Raw genomic sequence first — 19,883 nt, 5'->3', positions numbered from 1 at the left:
CGTGCTTGTTATGTCTTGGCGCTTCAACCTTAATTCGACATTTGGCTTACATAAGAATAACACCGGCTGTGTTTTGTGCTGCGACCTAACGACGCAAAGACGACGAGGGTCACGACGGCCGGCTATAGAACTGGATGCTGCGCTTCTTGTGGCTGTTTAAGGCTGCAGAGTGTATCTGGGGAAGTCTGGACACATAGGAGCGGGCTGTTCTCACGGGACGATATGTTGTTGGTATAATGCTTCAGAGTATTAAGCTGAGTGGTAGTTAACAAAATGGCAAGGCAAAACATCGAGTAGTTATGAGTAACGGAGTATGCTTCCTGTGGTTGTCTTTTGAGCGACAAATGCCGGGATCACCAGTAGATTGGCAAATAGTTAGGTCGAGGGTTCATTGACTCCGTCACAAATGGCTTTTCGGTTTGAGCTGAGCCATCACTGCGTTGGAGTACGGAATAGAAGCATGCGCACGTCGTTCGTTAGCCATTATCTCGCGCAGTGGAATGCGATAACTACCTCCAAAGACCGGCTGTTACACGTGGAAGTGCCAAACCTTGGATTATGGCTGCGGTGTCGTCAGTGGTGGTGGTTAAATAGGTCGAGCAAACTCCCAAGTCTGGGCGAGGGTTTGTGATCACCAAAGCAATCCCACCTCAACAACACTTGAAGCTATCGACACCACCACCGACGGTTCGATGATGCTGCCCTCAAGTCAACGAGGGAGACGACCATGGCAGCAGTGCCGCAGAAGACCCTAGAGTGGCTTTACCGAGTCCTGACCACAGTGAGAAACATCCTTCCCGTTGCCGCCTGTTCACGGAGTACAAGCAAGCTGACCATTGTCAATTAATTCACATAGAACCAAGCATATCGCGACCCCAACAGGACGTATAGCGATACCGCGCAGCTCTTGGCCCAGTTTCCTTCGTTTTCTCCACGGACGGACGTTTACAGTACGCATTTTCATCTCCTCTTCCTAGCTTGCCCTTCGCTGCGGCCGAATCCATATACTAAGCCAACGTTCTGTTAGCATACGAAAATGGTGCCTCAGCTCTACTTCTGCACTTGACAGGCACATTACCAGTACATTTCAGAGGAGCCTTATACTGGTTTCCAATCGCAGTATGGGTCCCGAATACATACCCCGATGCATGCCCGATGGTCTATGTGACCCCAACATCCGAGATGCTGGTACGACCAGGACAGCACGTTAGCAGTGACGGGAGGATTTACCATCATTACCTAGCTCATTGGGCTGAGGCTCGTGATGTATGTGCAATTATTGACACCAGTGAAATATTGACAGTGATACTGATTAAATGCTTTTTTTTTTTTAGCGGTCTACACTAGTTGATTTCCTTCTGATATTAAAAGAGGTCTTTGCTAAAGAACCACCAGTGATATCTAAAGACGCTCCAGTTAGAAGACAACCGACCCCGTCGCAGCAGAGCACTCCACCAGCAGTACCACCATTACCAGCTGAGCTAGCACGACCTGCACCAAGCGTCGCCCCGTCGACGCAGCCACCAACCCCCCCAAAACTCCCTCCGAAGCCGGGTGGAGAGAGGCACCAAACCGCTTCAGAACGGCCAGCTGAGAACACAGTCACATCGCGCAATGTACCGCCACCTTTGCCACCCTTGCCTGCTGAGCTACAGTCAACAACTCACCCGCGAGATGGTCCTGGGCTAGAAAATCGAGGAAACCAGTTTCTGCCTCAGAGATCAAGTAGCTTAAGGAGCGACGTCACTCCGATGCCCCAGCCGCCACCTCCAACACACCCAAGTCAACATCAGACTCAAGCATTCATTCTGGGAGCTCATGATCGCAGGCCATCAAGTGTCCAGAATCCGCCAGTGGGGTCTACACCCCATGCACCTCAATATCAGCAAGCATACCAACCTCCATACCTCCGTCAACAATCTCCTCCCCAGCACAATAACGCTATAATACATCCATCTCAACAACAAGCAATCCATCACCCCCATAGCCCTCTACATGTTCCACAAAGGGATGCCCAACCGCCTCTGGCCGCAAACAGCTCTCCGAAAAAAACGGAAACACAAGACCTTCTTACTTCTCCCTTCGATCTCGAATTTCCCGCTCAACTACCCTCGTCATCACCACCACCAATCCCTCCAAATCCAGAGAAAGATGTCCTATTACAAACTCTCTCAAGGACGCTAACCCAAACGATTCACGCCAATATCGAACAGGCGAATTCTCGCGTAGAGCCACTGAATTCTCAGTCAAAGGCATTACACGATGCCATTTCCACTCTTCGATCGGAGATTGCTGCGGTAAACGCATTCCACTCTAATATCCAATCAAATACCCAGATTTTACAGCAATCTCTACGTCGCGCGGACGGCGTTATAGCAGACGCAAAGTCACGCATATCATCGTCATCTGCATCTTCCTCGAAGCATCCAGCTGGCCTACCTGCTATCGATGAGGTACTGGTTCCCCCAACGGTGGTAGGAAAGCAAATCTATGATCTTGTGACGGATGAACGCGGTATTCATCGAGCGATATATGCCCTCCAGTCTGCACTTGTTAGAGGACGGGTAGGTGTAGATGTGTGGGCCAAGTCCACACGGAATTTAGCTCGAGAGGCATTTTTGAAGAAGGCTTTGATACGCAAAGCCGCCAATGGGATGGGGTTAACTGTTTAAATATATAAACTAGATAAGATAATAGCCAAAAACGGCTTTACTTTATCTGGAAAAATCTCAGGGAAAAGGACGATCTATGCTATTTACGAATTTATTTGATGTGTGGTTAAAAATAGAGCTTCCAAGGCAGTTTCTTCATTGTCAATTTTTTTCTATTTTGCTGAAAAGCAGACGAAGCTCTAGTTACTAAACTAACCCGCAAAGTTTTGGGCCAGAACCAAGCAAGGTATAAGAATAGTGTTCTGTCTATATTCACATACAGGAAGCCGGTGAAACCAATAATCTAGGAAGTTCAATCGGAAAAGGATAGGAAATAAAATTGAGCCAGAAACGTCAAGACAGGATATAATTAATACAGTCATCAGGCCGAAGGGGGCATTATTCAGCCGCAAAATAAAAGGCATTGAAAAGGATTAAGTGGAGAAAGCAAGAAGAAGACGCCGGCATTCAGAAAGTAGAGGCAATTACCAATGACAAAGGCCGCCTTCGCCTTCATCCATAGACCAGGTACCAGCTAGGCCAACAATTTGCTTCTGTCCGTCAGCATGCTCGTCAAGTTTAGGCAGGGAGGCCACCTTGGGGGCCTGGACACCAGCTTTATCCAGGAGTTTCTTGGCCCATGGCCCAATGGCTGCTTCACCGGTCTCATCCCGGGCTTGTTTCAAGAAAGGAATGAGGGCTGTTCCTCCGGTGCCGCGAAGGGGCGCTTTAATTTCGCCTTTCGATGGCCGGTTGGACATGAGCATTCCGCCGGGCGTTGATAACGGCTGAGACTCAGGCCGGTTTAAGCCTGTTGATGTTGCTGAAGGTGATGTTGGGACCTTTGTATTCCGCTCTTCGCGCGATTTGACAACAATGTACCGTGATACCATTGTAATGTGGGTTGTACGAATAGCTTTGACCATTGCTACAGCCGTATTGAAAGCTGTGATTAGCTCGGTATTCGACTGGTGAGCTTGGACATAATTTTGGATGTTCGATACGCTGGAGACGTGCTCGAGGAATTTCCGGTGTGGTCCTGGCATGTAAGCCCGCATTTCCATGAGGAAGTTATGCCACCTTTTCCTGCCTTCTCCGCTCTCATCACTTGAAGAGGATGTTGGGAGTGGCGAGGAGCTTGATTTCGGTCTAGATTCGCCAGTTGGTCTGTGTTCAACACCTAGAACGATATCGAAGAATTGAATCAGCGAGCTTTGGGCGTTGCTTCCGCCGCGATAGTGCTTGTATTCCTGGCAGCCAGACCCGTCATCGAATAGGATACCGCGCGGAAGCTCGGCCATACCCTTGCTCCCTGCCAAGAACGGGCGAATGCGATGGTAGAATACATGTGGGTCACAATGTTTGTACATCTTCTGGAGTTCCATGTTTACTTCGTCAACGACTTCTGCAAACTTGGTTAGACACTCCGTCACTTCCGCCGCTTCGTCAGCACGAGCTGCAGCTATAGCCTTGAGCATGAGAGGTATGGATCGGGCACCCCTGGCCTCAATGGCTATGGAAACAAGGTAGAACCACTGCTCATCCATAGAGCCGGTAAAGGTGAATAGAGTAGCAAGATTATCAAGCGAATCTGCAGGCTCATCAGGGAATATGAGTCTGTAGTTCCACAGGCAGAGACCAGCGAAAGTAGCCACCGGCGGCAACTCCAGGTGAGTAGCGACTTTCAACAGTGGGATAGCAAGGGGTTGAGGGATTTCCTGCAGGCAGATTTTGTCAGCAGACCGTCATAAGGGAGGGAGAAAAAAAAAAGGACACTTTTAGTTCCACCCTGGCTTGTATCGGAAAATTAATGATGATCACAGTGGTGAAGGAAATACAGGACACAAGATGAAGAAGCAGATGACGAGGAAGTTGAAAATAAGAGACAATATATGAAGAAAAACGGGAAAAAAAAAAATCTTCCCCCAAAAGAAGTCCTGTCACAAGGCAAAACTGCAGCCACTGGCGAAGGAAGTAGATACTTACATCCGCTGGTTGGTCTCCTCCCCAAATATACCCATGCAGCAGGAATCCCAGGATGGAATATGCACGTCGCCATTCCGGAGTTGACTCAAGATACTCGAGGGATAGCACAGGCATGTTTTCAATTGTGTTCCGTAGTCTTCCGGCCAGTATTAGCGGCTGGAGATTCCCAACGGTCGTCTCCCATGGCGCATAGTATGCTGGGAGCTCTGTGGCCGGTGGTTGTTCGGGAAGGAAACCATGCTCTGCGGTGATGCCGTAGTCTTCGATATTGGGAACTGGACGCAGCATGGTCACAAAATTTCAGACTTGGCTTGCTCGACCAAAATATTGTAAAACTGTGGGGTGGGTGAGAGTGGAAAGGGTGTGTGGGCTGTTAAGGGTAAATTAATGTCAACGGAGGGAGGGAAAGGCGTCCTAGATATAGGGAATAGGAAAAACAGGAAAACAAAACGGAGGACCACCGACAGGCAGGCTGTGTATCTAGAATAACTAGAATGGTGGAACCTGGGCCTGCGCCTATATGCAAATGCAAAGAATGATATTATTATTAAAAGAAAAGAAATCTCGCAAGGTCGACAGAGAGAGAGAAGAGAGAGAAAAAAAAGTCGTTTATTTCCAGTAAACTATCACGTGGATATGACGTTTAGGGTACCTGAGGCGCAGAATTTGGCTGGAGAGGTACGGCGGCAAAAGCGAGCGAACAAACCAACTAGTTATGTAGCGAAGCAGCTCGTTATCGCGTGGACTAGTTAACTAGAGAGGCCGAACGTTTGCGTAGGGGGTGGAAAACCACGCAGAGGAGCCAAAGGACGCTGTCGACTGTTTAATAGCGTGGGCAGTGTGATATTGGAGACGCTGATGCTTATAGTCCGTTTGCAGCCGCCTTTATTTGGTACCATTCCAATTATATCAACCGTCTCGGCAAGCACGGGGGGGCGAAATCATGTCGATACCACGCTACCGGCCGCCCCAACGATCACTGCGTCCCTGTTTCAGCTCCGTATCGTATTCGTCAGCAGCCTGTTACAGGATTTTCTAGCCACAGGTTTGCCTTCTCCACCGTTCGGTCAAGTCAGCTCTGGGGATGGAGATGGGCTCTGGCTCAAGCGGTCAAGTCAGCGCCAATCAGGCTGTTCGCAAGGGGCGGCGGTTTGGGGAACACAGTCTTATTCGAACAATGGAAAGATGTGCCTTCATATCGTCTTTAATCCCTCCATTTGAAGAATTCCGCCTATGCTCTTCAGGTGTGAGAGGATACGCGTTTGGCTAGCCATGTCTGACAATTCGTTACTGTCGCTGACGCTGACGGGCTTGGTATCTCATCCCTGGGCCAGGTCATGGCGGTCGCCCGTTTTCCACGGTCCCATGCTACGTTGAACGGCCTGGCAGGTAGAGCGACTGCTTAGAAGAGGCAATAGAAGCGATTTCAAAGACATTCTAGACTTCGCAGGAGGCAGTAGTTTTCTGCTGCTGGATGCGCAATTCTCGCGCAGTCTGACGGAGGGTTCCACGGTGCCTAGAAATACTAGGAGGGCAACGCCTCTTCAAGAGGTGCTTTCTTTTTGACATTCATCCGTCGCTGTTGGCTCGCTGGTGGTGTGTGCCGGACGGAGTATTTGGGCGATAGCGTCTTCTTGTGAGGGTATAGCTATGTCGGCACTGGGCCGTATCTCGGTGTCGATGTCGTGGTTGGTGGTTGTTGTTTGGAAGTGAAGCGCAGAACATGGAGAAAACTAGATGCGGGGAGAAACAGGCTGGTGTGGCTTGAGGATATTTGGATTAGGGCCGCCTTGACGCTGTTCCATGCGATATCTGGAAGGATGGGAGGAATCAAACCGATGGGCGAGAGCCGACATGGGTCGAGATGGTGGAAGCCCGTCAAGCGTCTCTGTAGACAGGCATCTGGAGAAGGCGATCTCTTTGGTAGATCACTTCTGTTTGGCTGGTGAGCGATTCTACAAGAGATGTGATGATCGCCAGAACCCGGATCTGCGAGTGGCGGCTTCAATAAGCGATTTACGAAGATGGATGAAAGTGCAAGAAGCGCAAAAAAAAAAAAAAAAAGATTGATTGAATAGTTATCATCACCAGGGGCTATGGTACATATTTTGCCAGGAGAGTTGCCACTTCAATGGATGTCCCATAACAAAAAGAGAAGCATAAAGAGGCCGAACTGACATGTAAGAAGGCCGGAGCCACTGTAAGCGGGTTGGTTGCTGCAACTGATCACCAGTGAGAATGTTTTCCGGGATCAAGCACCATATTAGTTAAGAAATATACACATGGGTATTTGGAACAAGATGCATGCTTGTTGAGATAGTAGAAGTACCTAAGTTAGTTGGGACGAGAAAGGCGATGGCAGTGAGGTAGGAGAGCGAAAGCATAAAGATAGTTTGGTATCAATGTTGGCTCCATTCGATGGTGTTCAAGTCGACACCCTCTTGCACAAGCTCCCACAGTGGGCTAAGCTCACGGAGGAATGTGACTCTCTCCTTAACTGCCTTGATCACATAGTCGATCTCGCTTTCGGTGGTGAATCGACCAATGCCAAATCGGATACTGCTGTGGGCGCTTTCGTCACTGTTTCCGAGTGCACGAAGTACGTAGCTAGGTTCAAGAGAGGCAGAAGTGCAGGCACTGCCAGATGACAAGGCAATGTCCTTGAGGGCCATGAGGAGCGATTCGCCCTCAACATAGGCAAATGATACATTTACACAACCTGGATAATGTCGGTTAGGGTCACCGTTGAGGGTTGTGTGCTCAAGGGCAAGAAGACTGGTGAGAAGTCGCTGGGAGAGAGCTGAGATTCGCTTCGAGTCATACTGAGGGCCCAGTGTTAGTTAAGCCAGCCAGGATAATGAAGTTCATGAGAACGGGAATGGGAATGGGATGGGTAGGAGAAAGGAAGATGAGTTGTAAGCCATGATCATATAGTTGCTATATCAAACACAAGTCGTAGGACTTTCAGAACCATGCATGTATAAGAATTGAAAAAAGCATTTAATCATCTCAGGCAGAACTCGTGGCAGTATAATAATCGTAACGTGGATGTATAAAAGGGAAAGGAATATAACGTACCTCCATTTCTTCCTTGGCGAGCCGGCAGGCTTCACCAAATCCAACGACCAGGGGAGGAGCGAGAGTTCCACTACGCAATCCGCGCTCCTGGCCACCGCCGGTAATGAGAGGGTCGATGCGAACTCTAGGACGACGTCGAACGTAGCATGCTCCAATTCCCTTGGGTCCATACAACTTGTGGCCAGAAACGGACATCAGGTCAACGTTCCACGCGTTTACGTCAACGGGTATCTTTCCAACAGCTTGGGCAGCGTCAGTATGGAAGAAGACCTTCTTTGACCGACAAAGGGCCCCAATCTCTTTCATGGGCTGAATGACACCAATCTCGTTGTTAACGGTCATGATGCTAACCAGTGCCGTTTCAGGTCGAATGGCAGCCTCGAGATCTTCGATTTTGATCAAACCATTACTCTGAACCGGCAGATAGGTCACCTCGAAGCCCTCGTCCTGAAGATGTCGGCAACTGTCGAGAACGCACTTGTGTTCCGTCTGAGTGGTGATGATGTGTTTCTTCTTGCCTGACCGGCCAAAGAACCGAGCCACACCCTTGATGCTCATGTTGTTGCTCTCAGTAGCCCCGCTGGTGAAAATAATTTCCTTTGGATCCGCCCCGATGAGAGTGGCAACGTGTGACCGAGCCTGCTCGGTTGCCTTCTCCGTCTCCCAGCCGTAGGCATGGGTTCTCGAGTGAGGGTTACCATAGAGTCCGGTGAGGAACGGTAGCATCGCATCAAGAACTCGGGGATCAGTAGGGGTTGTGGCTTGCATGTCCAGATATATCGGTCGATTTCCTTCATCCATGATTGTAGCCTGTTTCAAGATACCAGCAGACGGATTGGCTAGGGCATCGCCAGTAACAGCAGTGCCTGGGACCGATGCCTTCTGCTCTGTCTTGACAGCAGACTCAACTGTCGTCTGGGCTTGGGCATTGTGCCTCTGCGAGCCTGACACATACCTCCTACCACCAGGACTGGAACCAGTGACTGTCCTGGCACTGTATGCTGGTCTGACCAAGCTAGCTGACAGCGACAGGCGCCGCGAGCATGCCCGGGAGGCATGCCTGAGCACTTGAGGTGCTATATTCGACATGGCTGGCTGATGAATTTCTTCCACACAGCGAAGAAAGAAGAAGTTGAAAAGTTCAAGATTAGAAAAAAAAGCTGGAGAAAGAAAATTTCGTTGGCGAAGTCTTGCTTATGTAAGATATGCTGACAAATCGGATTTTAGCCTCGGCCGAGCTCTGCAGCTCCGAGTCACGTGGATGTCACTTCGTATTTGGAGCTTTTTGACTGGCGGGAAGAAGAGAAGAGACAAAGAAGAGACGAAGAAGAGACGAAGGATGAAGACAGGAAGTAGGAGGAGGAGGTTGGTGAAAGTGAGGTATTAAAAGTCATACTATATTACTAGAGTCATGAGATCTAGATGGTAGCTAAAGATACATCACAGCGCCTTGAACCAAGCTGAAAGCAGAGAAGGAAATCATGCATAGAGATGAAGGAACAGTTCAAAGGAGACCAATCCAGGCACCGCCCATGGCGACGAGGGCGGCAGCGCCGTTGAAGGTCAAACTGGAAGCAGCGTTGGTGCTGGTAGAAGCAGGAGCTCCGCCGCTGGTGGGAGTGCCGCTTCCGCCGCTTCCGTTGTTGACCTTAGGGGGTGCCTGGCCGTTTCCAGCACCTGCTGCAGCCTCCTTGTAGGCTTCAATGGTGTTTCCGCTGGATCTATTCGGTATCAAATTATCCCAGTTAGTAAAGGGACAGCTTTTGCTCACACCTTAGAACAAAGGATGACTTACGGAGGGTTGATGACAGCAACCATTCCCTTGGAACAGTGCTTGCTGACGGAGCAGTAGAGCCAAATTGGGTCGGTGTTGGTAATGTTGACGGAGAACTCGTCACCCTCATTGAGCTTGCCGGAGTAGAGTGAGTTGTCGCTGGGCTTGCATGGCATGTTGAATGGGCCGGACGAGATGTCGTGGCCGCTTTTGGCGAGCTTGAAGTGGACTATGTCGTTGACATCGGCCTTGATCTTGTTTGGGGTGAAGGTAAGGCCGCCATTCTCGGCGACGACGACCTCGACGGTCTTTGCGGCAGCGAGGCCAGCAAGGGCGACGGTGGCGAGGATGTTCATGTTAACCATTTTCGCGGTTTATATATGGGCTTTGCTGGGATTGCCAAGTGCTGACTTTTTGGTAAGGTGTATCGTGAGGCCAGGAGAATGCACAAGTTGCTAAATTACGAAAGAAGCTCTAGGAAGAAGAGTCTCCTGGCTTTATATATACTACCAGAGGCTTCAGATCGCCGGCGAGATTAAGCATGTTCGCAAGGCTGTAAGCCACCATGTGCAATCTTGACTTCCCCAGAAGCTCCTTGTTCATACAATGAAACCACTGCCTTACGGCCGGCAGCATGTATACGAGCCGTGTGCAGGCTGAAACACCAATATGGCAACACATTATCACAAACGGAGAGTGGTCAAAGAACCTGCCAAGGGAGTGTATACAAAGCAGCCTCAAAGGCTGAGAGACTGAGGATCAGTAGCGAAACTGTGGCCGCTGTCCAAGACGATATCATATCATAAGCCCCGTAATCCTACGGAGGGATTAGAGTCTGCGGCAAGCATCTTCATTTGACCAATTATGCCACCTCCTGTTCTCTCGAGCGGCTCGGCATGGTGACTAACATCACAGGGAACTTGGTGATTTGACAAGACATCCCGTCTTCGCATCAGTTAGCTGCCATGTTCTTTTTCCATCATAAATTCCGCTGTCATCTAAGTTGAGATGTAAGTGGTTGCTCGGGATTCACGCACTTGGCGGAGTGAGCTTCGCCCCCAAGCTGGGATTCCCAGCCAATGTTGCTTCGCCCGTACCCAAGCAACAGACGCCCTTGTTGAGTCTGTGTACGTAAAAAGACTTTCCAACATATCTGGAGCTTGGTACTTACGTGGTCTGCGCTGTGGCTATGTAATCGACGTTAAGCGCGAGGAACGGCGCTGCAACAAGCCAGTTACGTCAGAATTAACTAACATTTGGGGGCCGATCAACATAGACAAAACGCAGATTCCCTGCGTGTTCTTAGTCTCCTTGCTCTAGATGTAGATCATCAATAGTTAAAGCTCCGATTATGAGGAGGTATTGGTAAGGCTGCAACATGGCCGCCAGGTCGTGAGCTTTTTAACTAGAGCCTTGGCTCTGCAATCAGGTTGAAGTTGTGACTGATTAACCGCTGAGATATGAATGGCTACATAGGATAGGTGAGAGCTGCATATGTCAGTTGGACATCCACTTGTGCCTTGGGCTCATGTCTACTTATATCTATATACGTATGGCGCGGTGTATGCTTCCTTCTATATGCCCTTCCATCATCTCTATTATCGTCTATCCTTCGTATATGTATCCAACAGTTGAAAACCGCTTATAAACTACCACGGTTTTCCGTATCTCGCAAGGGTTTCCATTGGGTTGCCACTTTGTAACCAAAGATCCAAGACCTCATCTGAAGGTATCCAAATCATACCCACCATGGCTGCTGCATTGACGATCTTGATACCCTCTTGGCTTGCGCGAGATCGCGGAATAATCATCATCCAATCCTTGACTAACACCAGATTATGTGAGTAGTCGTTTTCGTCAACCCCAGCAGCAGCCAGAAGGTCAGTATAAGTTTCATAAACTTCTTCCGCTGTTGCGAAAGCAGGTAACCTTCGAACCACATGCTGGAATGGGATATTGGGAACGCGTCCTAAGTAGTCGTTTAGTTTCTTCTATCCCCGCCTAACCGAGTAGTTGAGAGACAAACCGTTTTCAATGCCATATATATCCGGGAACAAGTTATGAACATCTCTTGGAGGACGTGGAAGTAGTTGCATATGCCGATGTGGCAGAGACCACCCACCCTGCAGTCCTCCATTATATATGAGTAGGTATTCGCTTTCCATTCTAGTAAGAACGCTCCATCCAGCAGCCAAATCCACTGCTTCCAGGGGTTCGATCTGAGGTTTGAAATCGTTGCAATGGAGAATGAACTGTGTCCGGACGACGCAAAACTTATTCAGGCGCAGAGTATGATCAGGGCCAACATGCTCGATAACGAACTCTGGGGGGTCATTTGCGAATGGACTGGCTTTATTAACCGGTGGTTTCTTCTCAGCATCCTTTATCGGTATTTGCGGTTTCTTCGTCAAGCTTGATGCAATTCGGAATTGTATCTAATATCTTGGAGCGAATTCCTCAGCGGTTAGCCTGTATTTAATTGCTTGGGAGAGCTAGCAGCTAATAAGTAGCTTGATAAACTGGTAGAAAGACTGTCCTCACATTGAATGGCTTTGCGGGGACATGAACCGGGTCGCGGTGAGAGTATATGACATCGCCTTTCTCAACCAGTGCGTCAAACTGGCGAAGCGCCTTGGCTTCAAGGCCCTCTTTCATCGTGATCTTCTTGGGCTGTAGGGATGGAGATAGCTGAGATGTGGAAAGTTGATGGCCACGTTGAAGTTTTAGCATTTTCAGGGCAGAGTTGCCCCTCGGCGGTTTTGCCGGGTCTGTTTAACTAACAGGTAGTTAACTTTAACTGCAAGTCAGTCAACTTAAGGGCGATGAGCCAAAGTGGATTAGAGTTCCAAACTTAGTTGGAGCCGCCATAACGAGATGACCGTCATGACGTTCTGTGATTCAAGAGTCGGGAATACAAAGATAGAGCTGGGACCGGAAGATAGTATAAAATACGTAAATAAAGCTATTTCTCTGCTTTCTATTAAAGATCTGACATAAAAATATTCCAAAATCGTTAGCTCGCCTATCTTCAATCGTATATGTACCAATCACATCACCCTTCCCTAGCACTTTCTTCAACACTCATAACCTCAGCCATTGATTTCCTTATGTATTCTAGCCAAAACGTCCCGAGTCCTAAATTCCATGTCACTACCTCAGCATTCAGTCGATGAACAATTTCGTCTAGCTCGGCAATGATCGCATCTGGTTCTCCTCCTGCCTGAAGTTGAGCATTAGCAAGGCTATATTTGGCGACATCTACATAATAATGATCCCCATTCCATTCCTTCACAGATGATTGGCCGTAATCAATCGTTTCTATCCACCGGGATTGTGCCACCTCCCAGTCCATCTGGAGATGTGAAATCTGGGCGAGATATGCGAGCACCGAGAAATGGCGGGTTTGATTATCGTGCCATAGAGCTCCCATTGTCAGCATATTTTCAAATCGATCCTTCAATCCAATAAGTTTTTGTTCTGCCTCCGCGTATCGTTCGGGGCGGAAGATGCCTTCACGAAGGATGCTGGCAGCGCGATTAATTTCAAGAAACATTGTATCACTCTCGCGAACATTGTCCCTATCATACTGACTCGAGCTTCCTCTGGCAACCATACGGCTCTCTATAGCTTGGGAGTATATTTGAGTGATGACCTCGCATGGCCTTGCATCTAGTTCAGGTATCAGTTGATCGTGGCCGCACCTAATGCCATTTGTCATTAAGTCACTCAAGGCATCACAATCTTCATCTGCCCCTTCAAGTTCAAGCACAACTTGCCCCAAGTCGCCAATAGCCCAGCCATCTTCACGGCTTCCGCGCTTAGCGTATTGTTCAATGAAAAGCTTCAAAGAAAAATATGCCTCGTTGAACAGTCCAAAATCTTTAGCAAGCTTGCCCCGCATCCTTACACCCATACCCTGAGCATACCGCTCAAGTTTTGAAGGGTTGTATGGGTCCAATGGCTTCCAGACGTCAATATATTTCGCACGTTTCTCCCACTCGTCTCTATCGGAGAGGTTCTTGTCGCGGGTCAGGTACTCGACAGACATATGGCGCAAAAAGCCTGCCTGGGCATTATCATTGTTCGTGATCTTACCGCCGGGACTGAAGTTTGCATCTCGCAAAAACTCGGCAGCGGCTTCGCAACCATCTGTAAATTTCCCCTTGCTGTAAAACTCCAACGGAAGTCTTGTACACCATAGGCGAGCCTGGAGCCCGGCTTTCTCCGAAGAGTCGATAAGGGCTTTAATCCACTGAAGAAGGGTATTATCTAAATGACTAATCCCTTCACCGTATCCACGAGCAGCTTCTAGAAACATTTCAGCTACTCTCTCTGTAAAAGTTGCCTCTTCATCTCCCCAGCTATCAACACTCTGAATAGAGTCAATTAGGTCGAGGCCTTCCTCAGCAAGGTAGTCGGAGTTGAGGATGCATTGGTAAACCTGTGGAAGGATTCTTCGCGACGAGCTATAAGAACTTGTCAGCAATATCCATTAATTTAAAATACCTTAATTTGGGTATTTACCTTTGGTCTAACCCAGCTTGCATGATCGGGTACGCATGTACAACAAGGCTGAGCGCATGTATTGCATTCTCTAACATTCTGTCAGGGCTGAGAGATTCTCTAATATAAAAATATGTCAGAGGATGCAAAACAATTGCATCGTTGCTCCGTAAGCTTCTTCCATCTTGAAATATTTCGTCACTGGCAATTAGAGAGTATGACTGTAATTCTTTGAGTGCAAGTTGAAAGCTTGGGCCGTTTATAAGACTAATAAGATCCGAAGGTACATAACTCCTTTGCGGGTCCCTCATTTCAACTTGACCATCAGGGCCCCATCGAGGCTGGGGGAAGACCGCACGCTTGAGAAAACTGATCGTGGTCTTAGTTCGATCGAGCCAAACAAGAATATTAAGCAATCGAAAAGCGTCAGGGCTCTTTTTGATCTCGTCAAGCGCCATCTGGATAATTGTTTCAACCGACGTCTGATACTTCGATCCTTTGGGCCTATAGGAAAGCAGCCTCCGCGAAATCTTCCTTCCTTTGAGGGCATTGAGATACTCATGAATGGTAATATTGTTGCACAATATATATGCAGCAGCCGAATCGACCGCAAGAGGCTGACATCCCATGCGTTTGATAACATCTTTTGCTTGAAGTTCCCAACTAAGCCTGTCCTTGGTATCGATGCCAGCTCTCGAGAATAGCAGATCCTTGGCCTCCATAGGTTTCAGTGGATTCATGGGAAGTGCCATAGTAATCCTTGGGTCACTGGTATGCACCCGAGCTCGACATGTAATGATGATATGTCCGTGTCCAGTTTCTGGGAATCCAAATCGGTTAAAGGCCAACCAGTCGTTATCATTGTCGAGTATCATGAGCCAACATCGCTCTAGACGCAGGAATTGCTTGATATCCTCCACAGCACGAGTAATATTTGGAGGAAATCCGAGTTTTTCATGAAGATCACTGAAATCACTTTCCAAAGACTGGATGTTAGTTGAATTCGCGAAAAGAACGTAGTCATAGCGGTGCTCATTTTCTCGTGCATATTTTAAAGCTATTTCCGTCTTCCCCATGCCGCCATCCCCGTGAATCGCGACTATTCGACGGCCCTTAGAGCCAGAGAAAACATCATGGATCTTCTTAATATAATCTCGTCGTCCAGTAAAATGTGGCGTGACGTCCCACGGAAGAAATACCCGGGCATCGTTACGTAGAGGGCCTAACTCTACCAATTGCTGGAGGCGGGCAGCAACTTCTCTAAATATCGGATCATCCGCGCCCTGGTACCGGCATATTTCGCGGTGATTAGCATGTAATCCAAGCGCACGCTCGCTTGGAATGTTAAGAACTGCCGATTCTTTATAGACAACCTTCGCCATGTACGTTAGTGTTGATTTCCGTTTCAATTAGACCGGTTTTGACATACAATGTCACTGAAGCAAATCAGCCTGCCTTTCAATGGAAGAAGTTCATAGAAACTGATTATTGGTAAGCTTCTCTGATCAGCAATCTGTCGGAAGTCGTTTGCAATGCTCTCTCTTTAATCACGTTAGAGCTGGTATAATACGTACTAATATATCACATCATTAACTTACAACTCAGGCGAGTTTTTCTTGAGGGTGCCTATAAGCTTCTGAGGTAGGCCGACGTTTAACTGACGGACGACACGACTTGCAACATCAGCTAAGGCGCTCCCTCGGTGAGGTGCGGCGAGGAATACTATCCCAGACAGGGAGGCAAGAATATGCCTCAGAGATGGTTTATTATTGGAGGTGATGAGCGCCTATTGACAATTTGTTAGAGCGATAAGATCATATTTTTCTGGTCCTCTGAAACAATTACGCTAAGTAACTTACCTTCTTAAGAACAATTCCACCAAGTGAGTATGATACCACGATCAACGGCCTTGCCCTCTCCTAAAAAATTTGTCATCCAGTCAATGCGAACATTAATATTGTCAGAAACTTGAGTTTACCTCCACAGGCCTAGCTCTTTCGATCGCATTGATAAGCTGGAGTGCGACATCCTCAATATCTAGGTTTGCATCGCCGTATTTCCCCGCATCGTACCCAAAGCTCAAAACCCGAACAGCAGACTTGAGAGCTTGCGGTAACAGATCCCGGGGCCAGCATATGTCACCGTGGCTCCAAGTGTTGATAGCATGTCCAGTTAAACCATGTATAAGAAGAATACTGCAGGCATTTCGTCGTTAGTACCGGGTTCAACTCTCAGTACGGAGCAAGGCTGGGGACGCTATTCGTACTCAGCAGCAACGAGGTCGGTATCGGCTGGCTCATGAAGGGGTACAATCCCAAGCACAGCAGTTTTACTGCCTTTGGCGGAAGCCTTATGGGAGTTAGTTCGGCTCTTCTCCATTGCGACAATGCTCACATCCCCGCCTTCGGCAATGGACTTGGGCCTGTTCCTTCAGCAAGTTCAACAATATATAGGTATACATATACTCTATAGGACGGACGGGCTCAAGTACGGAAACTAAGATTGAGTTTCGGATAAAATACGGACCGCGGTCCTTCCCGGCGGTCTCCGGGCCGGGGCCGTCCATGAGGGGCCCGACCAATGGTTTGGAACCCGTCGGGAGCCGCATGCCGCTGCCCCTTTTGTTACCAGATTATTTATTTTTATTCGCTTTGGCCGCGCCCTTAAGCGAGACGTCGGGGCGGGGGATAACCTTCTGCCAGTCTTCATACAAAGCGTCTGTGGAAAGTGTTTGGGCTTTACGGAGGAGAACCTATGTTTTGGATAACCCAGGGGAAGTACAAACCAAGTTCCCGGGGGGAAGAGTTGTCTCTTCTTCAATCTCTCGAGAAGGCATCAAGCGGGACAAGGCGATGGTCGTCTTTCCAATTTACGGAGTACCAGCTATGTACATGAATAGCATGCACTTCAGCTTACAGTTTATGGCGAATCGCAGTCAGGGTCGCTTGAATCCGCGATGCACCGAACCGGCTGGCTGGTTTTACCCTTTCTGGAGTTCCGAGATCCGTGCGGTAACGTGGGTGCCTTGCAGTTCTTAACATCTCCACTACAGTTAGCTATAATCCACACTATGTTCTACGGTGTACACGATGGCCAGGGCTTCCTTCATTGCTTCTTGTCAGCGGTGGGATTCTGTGTCTCGCACCCCGTACTCTGTATACGACCTGGTTTCGCCCTTGCCACGAAACGGAAATCACTCGCATTTAAGTCTCAAAGACCGGCGCTTGGCATGAGCTCAACAAAAAGGGATGATCTACAAATGCTGAGGCTGGCTTGGAACTTAGATTGTTTTTGACCGGTGGGGGGCGGCGATGACCTGCTTGATTGATGTGATGATTTGCTTCCACACTGTGCTCCCTTCCCCCAACCTGCAGAGGACATTTTGCCATGTCCGATGGCTAGCGTCCTTGCTATGACAGCAACTCGCATGGCGGGAACTTCAGCGTCATGGGTCCACAAGGCATGCCGCAAGCTGCCTGTGCACAGCAAACTCCTATGGCCCGGAGCTATCCATACCAGCTTCTGTCCCACCAATCCAAGCAACTAACCAGTTACTCCAGCCCGAGTTAAGGGGGCTGTGTTACCTTTTATTTCTCGATTTGAAACGTTTGTCTCTCGGCGGGCGGAAGTTCTTGCGCATGTATCCGAACAAGCTGTGTTTATTTTACTCACTCGAAGGCCCTTAAAGCTGAGCGGTCAATGGGTGTGTCTGTTGGCGGGAGTGGCTGCGCTACTAAAACCTGCCAGGTGGATACTGGTTGTACAGAGGGAAGGCAGAAGGAAACCTCTCTAGCCCAGCCACAGCTAGCTTATAAAGAAGGTGTGCTGCCCAGCTTTGTCGTTCCTCGCCTGTTGTCCTCTTAGTACCGAGTTTGGTTGCTCACCTCAATTGTTCACCTGTAGGCTACCTTTTAGCCTCCAATTGCAATTGCCAATGTCCGATATAACTATCACCAACAGCAACGTCTGCGCGTCTGCCAGAAAACGCCCCTTTACGATACAAGGTGCCATCGATGAACGATCTCAGGATAAGATTACGGTATGGGGACGCAAAGGTACAACTTCGGCACTCGGGGGTGTGGCATGTCTCGCGATGATGGTAGTCTGCCCCATGATCACGATTTTCTGGTGGACATCCCTGAGCCACTATGATGGTTCTCTCTACCATGCTGGTGTGTCCATGGTGAAAACTGGGTTGATACCGTTCTTCATACAGAATACTCCGGGAACAACTTTGCCTGTTGTGACTGTATATGCATGCTGGACCCTGTCTCATGTCATTCTCTACTCTTTCCTGCCGGGGACGCGATGCAAAGGTCAACTCACGCCGGCTGGAAATTTGTTGGAATACAAGATAAACGGTTTCCTTGCGTGTATAGTGTCGCTACTCCTAGCTGGAGCCCTGCACTACTACGGGCTCTTTGACCTGGCCTTCGTGGCTCAGAATTGGGGAAGCTTTGTATGCTTGTTCAATATCTATGGCTTGCTACTGGCATTGGTATTCTACATCAAAGCCCACGTCTCTCCTACTCATCCCGAGGATAGGAAATTTAGTGGTGAGAATTATAAATAAACATATATATGTCTTTTCCAGTGCTATAAGTACTAATTGTGTCGGTCAGGATCTATATTTTACGATTTCTATATGGGTATAGAATTTAATCCCCGTCTCGGCGCGGACTGGGATATGAAGCTTTTCCACAACGGGCGTCCAGGCATGATTGGGTGGTTAATAGTGTAATATCCCCTCTCTTCTCCTGATCTACTATTACTTCTATGACACTGTGCATTACTAATGACGAATAGTGATATGTGCTTTGCGGCCTGGCAATATCAACAACATGGATATATTACCAACTCAATGATTATCACCAGCTTCCTTCATGCGGTATACGTCATTGATTTCTTTTGCAACGAAGGCTGGTATGATCCATCCCTGCATTTGAGTCAAAAAAAGGAGAAGTCCTAATTTAATTATTCAGGTACCTAAAAACACTCGATATGTGCCATGATCATTTCGGATTCTATTTCTCCTGGGGTATTGCCGCATGGCTTCCTGTGATGTACACCCTCCAGACACAATATCTGGCCACCCACCCAGTCGACCTCTCCAGTTGGACTGCAGCATTGATCTTGACAACTGGAGTGTCAGGATACGTCCTGTTTCGTGCAGCAAACCATCAGAAATATATTTCCCGTGCCACAAATGGAGACTGTAAAATATGGGGTAAATCTCCACAGTTTATCCTTGCCAAATACAAAACGGCCGAAGGATCTATGCACGAGTCCCTCTTGTTATGTTCAGGTAAGCTCCCAATTATTTCTATCGTCATATCGATGTACCTTCATAGCCAACAAGTACTCTAGGCTGGTGGGGACTTGTTCGTCATGCCAATTACCTTGGTGATTTGATACTTTCTTATTCCATGTGTGCCTCTTGCGGGTTCACGAACTTGCTTCCATGGACTTATGCCATTTACATGACAATCCTTCTTGTCCATCGATGCTATCGAGATGAAGTGAGGTGCCATAATAAGTACGGGGACTCTTGGAAAGAGTACTGTGCCAAGGTGCCATACAGAATTATCCCAGGAATTTTCTAGCTGCGTCACTTTATACTCTTCATGCTTTGTTTTATTGATTCCATAGAGATGTGGGTCAAGTTACAACCACAACGAGAGACCGTGCTGGAAGGATTCTCGGCAGCTTTGTTTTTTTTTTTTTTTTTTTTTTTTTTTTTTTTTTTTTTTTTTCATGATAAGACTGATACTACGGGCAAATAGAATGAATAGATCATGACTGTTATTCGCAGATTTTCATTATAACTCTCCTGGAATCTAAATAGCAATTGTGCAACTTCTGAAAAAAACCCTCCAAGGCATTAGCATGCT

General features: G+C 48.2%; 8 protein-coding genes across 10 annotated transcripts; 2 read left to right on the top strand and 6 right to left on the bottom strand.

Moving 5' to 3' along the window:
- Window positions 1-74: 74 nt before the first annotated feature.
- On the top strand, window positions 75-2,672 carry TERG_00586 (uncharacterized protein; the record flags this gene model as incomplete). Of its 2 annotated transcripts, XM_003238547.2 has the most annotated exons (4): window positions 75-781; window positions 857-950; window positions 1,028-1,266; window positions 1,335-2,672. In XM_003238547.2, the coding sequence occupies exons 1-4, from the start codon at window positions 728-730 to the stop codon at window positions 2,670-2,672; spliced, it is 1,725 nt and encodes a 574-aa protein (XP_003238595.1). In that variant the 5' UTR covers window positions 75-727. The 2 variants fall into 2 exon arrangements, with proteins under 2 accessions (XP_003238595.1, XP_047605161.1); XM_047749133.1 differs by having other exon boundaries at window positions 75-1,266.
- Window positions 2,673-2,682: 10 nt separating this feature from the next.
- On the bottom strand, window positions 2,683-5,168 carry TERG_00585 (uncharacterized protein). Its single transcript, XM_003238546.2, has 2 exons — window positions 4,638-5,168; window positions 2,683-4,369 (listed from the first exon to the last, which is right to left on the bottom strand). The coding sequence occupies exons 1-2, from the start codon at window positions 4,923-4,925 to the stop codon at window positions 3,137-3,139; spliced, it is 1,521 nt and encodes a 506-aa protein (XP_003238594.1). The 5' UTR covers window positions 4,926-5,168; the 3' UTR covers window positions 2,683-3,136.
- Window positions 5,169-6,685: 1,517 nt separating this feature from the next.
- Window positions 6,686-8,886, bottom strand: TERG_00584 (cysteine desulfurase, mitochondrial). The gene is made up of 2 exons (XM_003238545.2): window positions 7,716-8,886; window positions 6,686-7,459 (listed from the first exon to the last, which is right to left on the bottom strand). Exons 1-2 carry the CDS (start codon window positions 8,802-8,804, stop codon window positions 7,037-7,039), a joined length of 1,512 nt encoding a protein of 503 aa, XP_003238593.1. The 5' UTR covers window positions 8,805-8,886; the 3' UTR covers window positions 6,686-7,036.
- Window positions 8,887-9,219: 333 nt separating this feature from the next.
- Window positions 9,220-9,854, bottom strand: TERG_00583 (uncharacterized protein; the record flags this gene model as incomplete). Its single annotated transcript, XM_003238544.1, has 2 exons — window positions 9,220-9,436; window positions 9,511-9,854. 2 exons carry the CDS (start codon window positions 9,852-9,854, stop codon window positions 9,220-9,222), a joined length of 561 nt encoding a protein of 186 aa, XP_003238592.1.
- A 1,284-nt stretch (window positions 9,855-11,138) lies between these two features.
- On the bottom strand, window positions 11,139-12,219 carry TERG_00582 (uncharacterized protein; the record flags this gene model as incomplete). The annotated part of the gene is made up of 3 exons (XM_003238543.1): window positions 11,139-11,458; window positions 11,516-11,924; window positions 12,031-12,219. The coding sequence occupies 3 exons, from the start codon at window positions 12,217-12,219 to the stop codon at window positions 11,139-11,141; spliced, it is 918 nt and encodes a 305-aa protein (XP_003238591.1).
- Window positions 12,220-14,009: 1,790 nt separating this feature from the next.
- TERG_11596 (uncharacterized protein) lies at window positions 14,010-15,374 on the bottom strand (the record flags this gene model as incomplete). Its single annotated transcript, XM_047750686.1, has 1 exon — window positions 14,010-15,374. One exon carries the CDS (start codon window positions 15,372-15,374, stop codon window positions 14,010-14,012), a length of 1,365 nt encoding a protein of 454 aa, XP_047605160.1.
- Window positions 15,375-15,586: 212 nt separating this feature from the next.
- TERG_11595 (uncharacterized protein) lies at window positions 15,587-16,371 on the bottom strand (the record flags this gene model as incomplete). Its single annotated transcript, XM_003238542.2, has 4 exons — window positions 15,587-15,778; window positions 15,852-15,911; window positions 15,971-16,187; window positions 16,259-16,371. The coding sequence occupies 4 exons, from the start codon at window positions 16,369-16,371 to the stop codon at window positions 15,587-15,589; spliced, it is 582 nt and encodes a 193-aa protein (XP_003238590.2).
- A 778-nt stretch (window positions 16,372-17,149) lies between these two features.
- On the top strand, window positions 17,150-19,704 carry TERG_00580 (uncharacterized protein). Of its 2 annotated transcripts, XM_047749132.1 has the most exons (2): window positions 17,150-17,812; window positions 17,896-19,704. In XM_047749132.1, the coding sequence occupies exon 2, from the start codon at window positions 17,927-17,929 to the stop codon at window positions 18,563-18,565; it is 639 nt and encodes a 212-aa protein (XP_047605159.1). In that variant the 5' UTR covers window positions 17,150-17,812; window positions 17,896-17,926; the 3' UTR covers window positions 18,566-19,704. The 2 variants fall into 2 exon arrangements, with proteins under 2 accessions (XP_047605159.1, XP_047603575.1); XM_047747614.1 differs by having other exon boundaries at window positions 17,150-19,704.
- Window positions 19,705-19,883: the final 179 nt, after the last annotated feature.

This window comes from Trichophyton rubrum (genome assembly GCF_000151425.1).
Source record: "Trichophyton rubrum CBS 118892 genomic scaffold supercont2.1, whole genome shotgun sequence".
NCBI classification, from domain to species: domain Eukaryota; kingdom Fungi; phylum Ascomycota; class Eurotiomycetes; order Onygenales; family Arthrodermataceae; genus Trichophyton; species Trichophyton rubrum.
This window is presented reverse-complemented; position numbering and strand designations above follow the sequence as displayed.